At 57.7% G+C, this 9,100-nt stretch overlaps 1 protein-coding gene across 5 annotated transcripts in view; it reads right to left on the bottom strand.

Annotated features, from left to right (window-relative positions):
- Positions 1-1,589: 1,589 nt before the first annotated feature.
- The window catches only part of PEX11G (peroxisomal biogenesis factor 11 gamma), a 24,199-nt gene continuing 16,688 nt past the window's right edge, over positions 1,590-9,100 (bottom strand). For 4 of the 5 annotated variants that reach the window (XM_033199175.1, XM_033199173.1, XM_033199174.1 and 1 more), the window contains exons 3-5: positions 6,685-6,863; positions 2,992-3,054; positions 1,590-2,146 (exon numbers count right to left, since the gene is read on the bottom strand). In XM_033199175.1, the coding sequence (XP_033055066.1) occupies positions 1,912-2,146; positions 2,992-3,054; positions 6,685-6,863 (477 nt within the window). In that variant the 3' untranslated portion in view covers positions 1,590-1,911. Of the gene's footprint in view, positions 2,147-2,991; positions 3,055-4,138; positions 4,426-6,684; positions 6,864-9,100 lie in introns of those variants that run through there. The other variant, XM_033199172.1, reaches the window with a different exon arrangement.

Raw genomic sequence — 9,100 nt, 5'->3', positions numbered from 1 at the left:
TCTGTTCCCAGACCCTAAAAGGTTGAGAACCACTGGACCAGAATGGGCAACTCAGAGACAGGGCAGTGGTCACCAAGCCTGGTGGCTGCGGGTGGATAACGGCTGAGGGGTATGAGGTTTCTCTTTGGGGTGATGGAAATGTTCTGAGGTTGACTGTGGCTCTGCTTGCACGACTGTGAATGCACTAAGTCACTGAACTGTCCCCCTTCTGTGGATAAATTTTATATGTGAATTATATTTCAATAAAACTGTTTAAACACACACACACACACACACAGCCACTGGACCAGCTGACAGAGTGGGAGAGCAGCCTCCCTTTCTGGAAGCATCCGACCTGTCTGTGCCTGGGCTCCACATGGTCAGTGTCCAAGGCCTTCCCAGCCCAGGCTGTATCCCTGAAGGTGGCTTACTTTTCCTCCTGGCTCCTGTGACCAGGTGGTCGTGTGGCTTCCCCACACAGAGGCGCCGCTCCAAGGGCCCCACAGGTATGAGCTGGTAAGTAATTGGGTCTCCAGGTAGATAATGAGATGTCCTAATCATGCAGGTGCCGCAAGGGGCTGGGAAGGTGGCCTTTGCTGAGGGCCCGGACAGGCCTGCACCCCCGACAAGGGAGAGAAGGGGGAAACCCACCAAGCCTGGCCCACTCGTGAGTCCTGGGCAGAAGGAGCCCCACAGATGGGATCTCCTGCACCCATTTGATCCTGAGCAGTCCCCGGCCTCCCAGCTGCTCAGAGCCACCTGGTGTCTTCCTTGTAAAAACAAAACAAACCAAACCACAAATGTACTCTGGGAGGCCGAGGCAGGCAGATGGCTTGAGGCCAGTTCAAGACTAACCTGGGCAATATGGCGAGACCCCGTCTTTACAAAAAAATTAAAAATTAGCTGGGCGTGGTGATAAATGCCTATAATTCCTGCTATTCAGGAGGCTGAGGTAGGAGGATCCCTTGAGCCCAGAAGTTTGAGGCTGCAGTGAGGTTATGATCGCACCACTGCACTCCAGCCTGGGTGACAGAGTGAGATCCTGTGTCAAAAAGACAAAAATCAAGACAGTGCAATTGATATCTCGAGGCCCAAGGACACACATACTGACGATTGTATTCCTGGGCCCGGCTGTGCACCAGTGTCTGCCAGAAGCCACATGTGCACAGACTCTGAAGTGTTGTTCTCAGCCAGCAGACTAAGAAGTGCCCTCATCCCATCCCACCACACACTGGCTGACGTGGAGGCCCCAAGTGTCTTCAGTGATGCCAGTGTGTGTTGCCCAGTCTCAGCCTGGAGCCCTCAAAACGCTCACAGTGGCCCTGCGTCTGCATCACAGTGGCATGAGGCCATGCCCTCAGGTGGCCTGACCGGAGGTGGTACCTCTGGCCCGTGTGCCCAGGACTCTGGGGAGTAGAGAACAGCCCTCAATGGCTGCAGGCCACTTGGGGTCCGTAGGCAACGCTTGCTCAAAGATGGAGAGGACCCAAAGGGCCGAGGGCATTCCTGAAGGTGGGCTGGGGAAGTGTGGTTTCCAACTGTGGCTCCATCCCATGGAGGGTAAGGGGCCAGGAGCCACCAGTATAATAACCTTCACCCTGAGCCAGGCGTCAGCACCACAATGTTTAATTGATTCCCGTTCCAGCTTTCCCAAGGCACGACAGGCTCCCTCCTCCTCGTCCTGATTTGGATACAAGACTCCAGCTGGCAGGCAGGAGGTGCTGCTGAAGCCCTCGCAGCCCCTGAAAACTCCGGCTCAGGAGCTCAGGGCTGAGGCCTGGGAGACCTCCCATCAATCCCTCCACCCACCCTGCCTATGGGTTTTGCCACAGGCAGCTCCATGAGAGCCCCAGCCCCTGCCCTGGTGGCTCCTGCTTTGCAGGAAGGGCCCTCCGTGGGCTCCGGCTGCATCCCTGTGCTCTTCTGGCAGTGTCAGGGGGTAGTGGCCTCGGCCTGGCCGCCGGCCTGGGCCGCCTGGTACATGCTGAGGATCGAGGAGATGGTGCCCATGAGGCCCACCAGCCATGGCGGGAAGCGGCCGGCCCACAGCACGCCCCGGGGCAGCCAGTGCACGGCGTTGGCCAGGTCGGCCAGGTTGCTGAGAAGTGACAGTGCTTCCGACTGCATCTGCGCCTCCATGGCCCTCCGCTTGCCCCGGGGCAGTGGGCTGTGGGGCAGAGAGGAGCCACTCACACTCACGTTCACACCTGCCTGCCTGCCCTTCCCAAGCCCCCGAAGGCCCTGTGTGGCCTGGCAGCCCTGAGCCCCTGCCTGTGAGTGGGAGGAGCTGGCAGGGCCGAGGAGTCCCCATCACCCCCATGGCCCAAGCACAAACAGGGCAGGGACCTGGGTCTAAGTCCTCAAATCCACACCTCACTCCTCCTGAACACCCGGAGATGGGGGGTCCTTGTAAAACACAGAAAGCACAAATGCACTTTGGGAGTGCTATGGAGGCAAGGGGGAACCCCAGGAGCGTGGCCTGTGCCTGCCCAGGCTTTCTTTTTCAGGAAGACACAGTGACAACAAGCCTGGCCAATGTGGCGAGACCCCATCCCCACCAAAAAATCAATACCAAAATCAGCCAGGCATGGTGCCACGTGCCTGTAGTCCCGGCTACTCGGGAGGCTGAGGCAGGAGGATCAGTTGAGCCCGGGAGGTGGAGCTTGCAGCGAGCCGAGATGGCACCACTGTGCTCCAGCCCCAGCGACAGAGCAAGACCCTGTCTCAGAAAAGAAAAAGCAACAGTAACAATGGCCATGGCCCTCGGGAAATTGATCATTCTCTCCTGCTGGGGGCACAGCCATGAAGGCTCAGCCCTGGAGTCCTCGCTCAAGCAAGCCTCAGTTTCCCCATCTGTCAAAGGTACCACCACCCACCAGAGGCTGCAGTGAGACCCCCATGACCTGAGCACAACAGACCCCAGCATGGGCCTGCACAGGGGTAGCTCTGAGCCAGGATCCCACGCCTGCTGGAGGGAGTGGGCCTTCCTGCTGCGTAATCGCGGGCTCCTACCTGGTGAAGGGCGCCGTGGGGCTCCGCAGCCTCTGTCTCAGTTTCAGCAGCATCCACAGGGACCTGCGGCACCAGAGCCCAAGGGAGGATGCCCCGGGGGGGCAGGGGAGCAGGAGGGTTAGCTCCGCAACGCTGGCCCCAGACAGTCTGGGACAGGTGCTGCGTCTCCAATAAATGGCCTGCCCTCTCCCTGCCCCACAGTCCCACGCCCTCCTGCTGTGCCTCAAACTCCCGGGGACTCATCCCTAGCACGGCCCTGTCCCACCCTGGACATCGTCCTGCGCTTCTGACACGGCCATCCAGGGCCTGGCCCGGCCTCTGCAAACCACTGGCAAGTGCTCAAAGGAACATCAAGCCCCGTGAGGTGTTCACAGCCTGGCAGGGAGTCCTAGACAGAAGAGGATGCCAAGGGGCCTGCAGTTGGACAGGCCTGGGGACGCCACTTCCCCTCCGGGCCTCAGCTGCCTCGCCTGCTCTGTATGGAAAGGCCCAAACCAGTGCCATGCCAGCGTCCCCTGCACACACACCCCGGACACTGGCTGGATCTATCTGGATGACCCCTTGGGCCCCCAGGGCTGGCATCTGCAGGCTGAGGAAGGGGCTACCCAGTGGGCAGCCTCTGTGCTCCCAGGGGACTCTGCAGCCGTGCATGGCACCCACCCGGGCCAGTCCACCAGGCACCTGCACTCTCCAGCCTCGGCAGTGGGGTTTGCCAGGTTGTGACTGTGACCTCCTGACCAGAATGGGCAGGGCCTGGTCACATCTTCTCTGGCCACCGGGTACCCAGGGTGCAGGATGCAGGGTAGCACCAGTGGTACAGCAGGTGGGAGCCTCTTGGGGGGCTAGGGCAAAACACTGATTCCTGGGCTCCCTAGACCCACAGAATCAGAAGTTCTAGCACAGGCGCGGTGGCTCACACCTGTAATCCTGGCACTTTGGGAGGCCAAGGCAGGCGGATCACCTGAGGTCAGGAGTTCGAGACTAGCCTGGCCAACATGGTGAACCCCCGTCTCTACTAAAAATACAAAAATTAGCCGGGGGTGGTGGCAGGTGCCTGAAATACCAGCTACTCGGGAGGCTGAGGCAGGAGAATCACTTGAACCTGGGAGGCGGAGGTTGCAGTGAGCCAAGATCACACTACTGCACTCTGGCCTGGGCAACAGAGGAAGACTGTGTCTCAAGAAAAAGAATCAGAAGCCCTGGGCACCGGACCCAGGCATCTCCATTTAGCAACCTCCTGGCTAATGCTCTGGCAGCCCTGGGCCTTAGGGCAGATGTCTGGTCATGATGAGCACACACGGAATGCTCTCCACCCACTCCCCCTGCTCACCCCAAACCCAGAGGAATGATGGAAAACCACATGCCCGAAACAATAATGCCGCAGCAGGCAGGGCACAGAGGACTTTGATGGCCATGCAACAATTCCATTGGATACTGCAAGGGGGGACATGTGTCAGCATCCAAACCCACAGGATGCCCAAAACCTAGCGAGAACCCTAACGTGAGCTATGCACTCAGGGTGATGGTGGATCCATGGAGGGGCATCAGTTGTAACAAATGCACCATGGGGATGCTGCCAGTAGTTGGGGAGGCTGTCTGGCGGAGGGGTTGGGGGTATATGGGAGCTTTCTGAATGTTATACTCAATTCTGCTGTGAGCCTAAAATTGCTCTAAAAAAATAAGGTCTGGGCCGGGTGTGGTGGCTCACACCTGTAATCCAAGCACTTTGGAAGGCTGAGGCAGGTGGATCACCTGAGCCCAGGAGTTGGAGACCAGACTGGGCGACATGGCAAAACCGCATCTCTAAAAACAAAATTATAAATTTAGCCAGGTGTGGTGGCACATGCCTGTGGTCCCAGCCACTCAGGAGGCTGAGGTGGGAGGATTGTTTGAGCCCAAGAGGCGGAGGTTGCAGTGGTCAAGATTCAGCCACTGCTCTCCAGCCTGTCTCAAAAAAAAAAAAAAAAAAAAGCTTATTTAAGCAAAAAAGAAAGGAACCAAGAGGTCACGAGGCACCCAGAGGAAGGTGGAGGAAGAGGGGCTGTGAGCCAAAGCCCCGCTCTGACCTGAGCCCCGGGAGCATCCGGGCTGGGCCCAGGCACCCTTCCCCGGGTCTGCCAGCACATGGGGAAGGCCAGCACCACAGACACTGCGGCCTCCAGGGTCCACGGCCATGAAACATGACCCTTTTGAGACAGTCGAAATGCGTCGACAGGGTGTTAGGTCAAAGGCTGGAAAAGAACCACCGAAGCTTGAGCAGTGGGAGTCTCTGGGTTGGATTGTGGGTGATTCAAGTCTTCTACTCTGAGGTTTATCCATTTTCGATTGTCTACAGTAAGCATGTAATTAGGACATCTGTGTGGGGGGAAACAAGAACTACTGAGAGTCAGAACCTCGCCTGGGGAAAAGCAAACGCTTCCCCAGAACCAAGGACACAGCCTACCCCAAGGCCGGGACAGCCGCACCTCAGCCCAGTGATCTAAGAGCCCCTCACAGCCACTGACACATGGAGACCAGGGCGCCCAGCTCCTCCTGGTGTTTTCAGGGGCCGGGGATTCTGACTCAGCACATTTGCAAAGAGGAAAATGTTTGGGAGGAAACCATTACTGGAAAGTTCTAGAAACTGTACGGTTTTTGGAGGCACAGAGCTAGTCAGGAAACTGCTGACTGTCTTCTCCGGGGTGGCAGGACTCAGGGACCTGGGTAAAGGTCACTCCGCTGGCTGCTTCTCACAGGCCCTGGAGTTACTTCTTCTTTCTGGGTATAGTCAGCAGAGTCATGGCCCCTCCAAAAATGGCCATGCCCTGAGCCTGTGAACATGTTTACCTCCAAGGCAAAGGAGGCTTTGCTGATGGATTAAGCTAAGGATTTTTTTCTTTTTTTGACACAGAATCTTGCTCTGTTGCCAGGCTGGAGTGCAGGGGTGTGATGTCGGCTCACTGCAACCTCTGCCTCCCCAAATTCAAGCAATCCTCCCGCCTCAGCCTCCCAAGTAGCTGGGATTACCAGTGTATGCCACCAAGCCCAGCTAATTTTTTGTATTTTTAGTAGAGACCGGGTTTCACCATGTTGGCCAGGCTGGTCTAGAACTCCTGGGCTCCTCGCCCACCTTGGCCTCCCAAAGTGCTGGGATTACAGGCATGAGCCACCATGCCCAACCTAAGCTAAGGATCTTGAGATGGGGTATTACCCTGGATCATCCAGGTGGTCCCCATGTCATCACAGGGGTCCTTACAGGAGGGAGGAAGGAGGATGAGGGTCAGCGAAGGAGGTGTGACCCTGAAAGCAGAGGTCATGCTTGGAAGATGAAGGAAGGGACCATGAGCCAAGGAATGTGGGTGGCCTCTAGAAGCTGGAAAATCCAAGGAAACGGACCTCCCGCTGGGGCCTCCAGAAGGCATCAGCGCCTGCTGACACTAACCCAGGGCGTGTTCCGACTTCCAGCCTCAGAATCCTAAGATAGTAAGTTTCTGGTGCCCAGCGCTATAACGTTGTGGTGATTTGTTTCAGCAGTTATTCTAAACAAATACATCCACAAAAGGAAGAAACAATAAAACCTCCAAGGAAAACTCTAAGAGGCAAAGACCCACATGCCTCAGTCTGAAGCCTGTGCTGTTGCTGGGGCCGCTGCTGCTTTGCTAAGGAGGTTCCGCCCGGGACCTTGGGTGCTGCCTTCTGGCCCGTGCCACTTACCTGGCAACCCCCAGGAGCAGAGAGAGGGCCCACAAGGCTGTACTCAGCGTCCACCACCGGGAAGAGTCCACGTGGAGGACCCGGGCATCAGCCGCCCAGGCGACGTGCTCACATGGGTAGTAGAGCTGGTCGGCCAGGTTCCCTAGGACGGACACCCAGCGGACAAAGGTGTCCTCCTCCTGCAGGACCAGGAGCAGAGGGGGCCTAGGGTCAGACTTACCCACTGCCCATTTTAGCACTGTAGCCATGCCAGGAAGCAGTGAGCTATTTCCTGACCCCAGTCCCTGGGCCATGTCCAGGCCCGGCAGGCCCTGCAGGAGAAAGGCTCTGGGGCTCGGGTCCCCGCACAGGCCTGATTTCCGTGTCTCGGCAGCACGGTGTTCAGGGGCCCCTGAAGGGAGGGTCCCGACGCATCTGTGCAGTGCAATCCTCTGCGGAGCTTCAGAAACCCCATGCCCAGTGCCAGCCGTGAGGATTCTGCCTCACTCAGCCTGGGGCAGGCCCCAGTACCAGGAATTTTCACAAGGAATTTTCACATTCCCAGGGGATTCCCAGGTACGGCCAAGTTGGGACCCCTGTGTCAGAACCTTCCTTCCCAAAGGCTTCCAGTTCCTGCACAGGCAAGGACCTCTGATGCCAGACTGTATGCAGGGAGCATGAGAGGTGGCCCGCAGGGAACCCTGACCAGGCTGAGGTGGTGTGCCAACCCGTGGGCCACCGCACGCCTAGTGCTGAGCACGCGCCAGGCACAGTGCTGTAGGCTCATCGCCTCCCTCAACTCCGAGCAAGTTACTGTCCCGCATTGCAGACAGCCATGCCGAGGCTCTCAGGGAAAGCTGCTGTCCCAGTTCCAGCAGGGATGGTCCTCCAGGCCCTCAAACTGCAATGCACACGCGGGCTCTCGGTGCTGCACGCTGCCCACACCCTCTGCCCCAAGTTCTTAACCACCACCTACAGCCAGCGAGGCAGGACCAGCGGAGGCTGTAGGAGCACAGCACTGAAGCCTGGTTTCTGGGATTGGAGCCCCGCAGCCAACTGGGGGCCCCACCCCTGGGGACCTCGCCCCCTCTACCTTCACCTTCCTTGTTGCCTGCCACACCCTTCCCCTCCTCTCTGACTTCCCAGGAAGCTCCTCCCCGCCCCCACCGCTGATTGCTGCTGCTGCTCTCCTTTCTGGCCAGACACGATCCTGCCTTCCTCTGGGCTCTGAACCTCACTCCAGCTTCCCTCATCTGCCTGGCGTGTCCTGGTACATTTCCCACCTCCCTGAGGATGGCAGACCCCGCCCCAATGTGGTCATTCCACCCGGGTTTCCTGAGAAGCGGCAGGATCCAGGCTAGACTCTGGGGAGGGGCAGAGGCTCACCAGGGCAGGAAGGAACACAGACATATAAACTGGGAACCCAACAAAAGAGGCTCTTGTTCTGGCCCAGGGACACTTGAGGTGCAAGGGCCCCTACCCCTTGCCTGAGGGCTCTTCCACAGAGGAGATAGAGGAGGGAGGGGTATCAGGGATGCACCAGAGCGTTGTCCTAATCAGACACGGAGGAGGAGGATGCCACAGGTGTCAAAACAGGAAGGTGGCCCAGAGCAACACTGGTGATGTGGGATGATCGGGCCAAGGACACGTGGAGCTGAATGGGGTGGGCTTGGGGGTTCGAGGCGGGGAGCATCTGAGTAGCAAGTGGCTCTGAGGGGTGATCCCTGGGAGGACAGAGAGAACAGACAGGGCAGCCCAGGGAGGGGCATGACCCTGAGAGGCTGGCCCACGCACCCTCTTGAGATCATCCCCTGGGGGACAAGATGGCCCTCTAGATAGGCTGGCACACCTGTGGGACACCGCAGGGACAAGGCTACTCTCTGCACACTGTCGCAATAGCAAAACCTTAGAAATCATTGCCCTGTGCGTCAGCCGGAGGCCGGTTAAATAAATCTGAATCTGCATAGCAGAACACGATGTGGTCCCGAGAACGGAGCTCTTTCTAGACTGATAAGAAATGATCTGTGGCCAGGCACGGTGGCTCATGCCTGTCATCCCAGCACTTTGGGAGGTCGAGGCAGGTGGATTACTTGGGCCCAGGAGTTCAAGGCCAGCCTGGGCAACACGGCAAAACCCTGTCTCTACAAAAGACGCAAAAAATTAACCAGGTGTGGTGGTGCACCTGTAGTCCCAGCTATTTGGGAGGCTGAGGTAGGAGGATCACCTGAGCCCGGGAAGTCAAGGCTGCAGTGAGCCATGATCACGCCACTGTACTCCAGCCTGGGTGACAGAGTGAGACCCTGTCTCCAAAAAAAAAAGAAAGAAAGATAAAGAAATGATGCCCAAGCTGTACTGCTAAGTGAAAAAAGCACTATTTATGTAAACCATATGTATCTGCCTATGCAAGTACAGGCAATCTCACAAAGGAGACACAAGA

This window comes from Trachypithecus francoisi, unplaced genomic scaffold, assembly GCF_009764315.1.
Source record: "Trachypithecus francoisi isolate TF-2019V2 unplaced genomic scaffold, Tfra_2.0 Lachesis_group5, whole genome shotgun sequence".
Taxonomy (NCBI): Eukaryota; Metazoa; Chordata; class Mammalia; order Primates; family Cercopithecidae; genus Trachypithecus; species Trachypithecus francoisi.
This window is presented reverse-complemented; position numbering and strand designations above follow the sequence as displayed.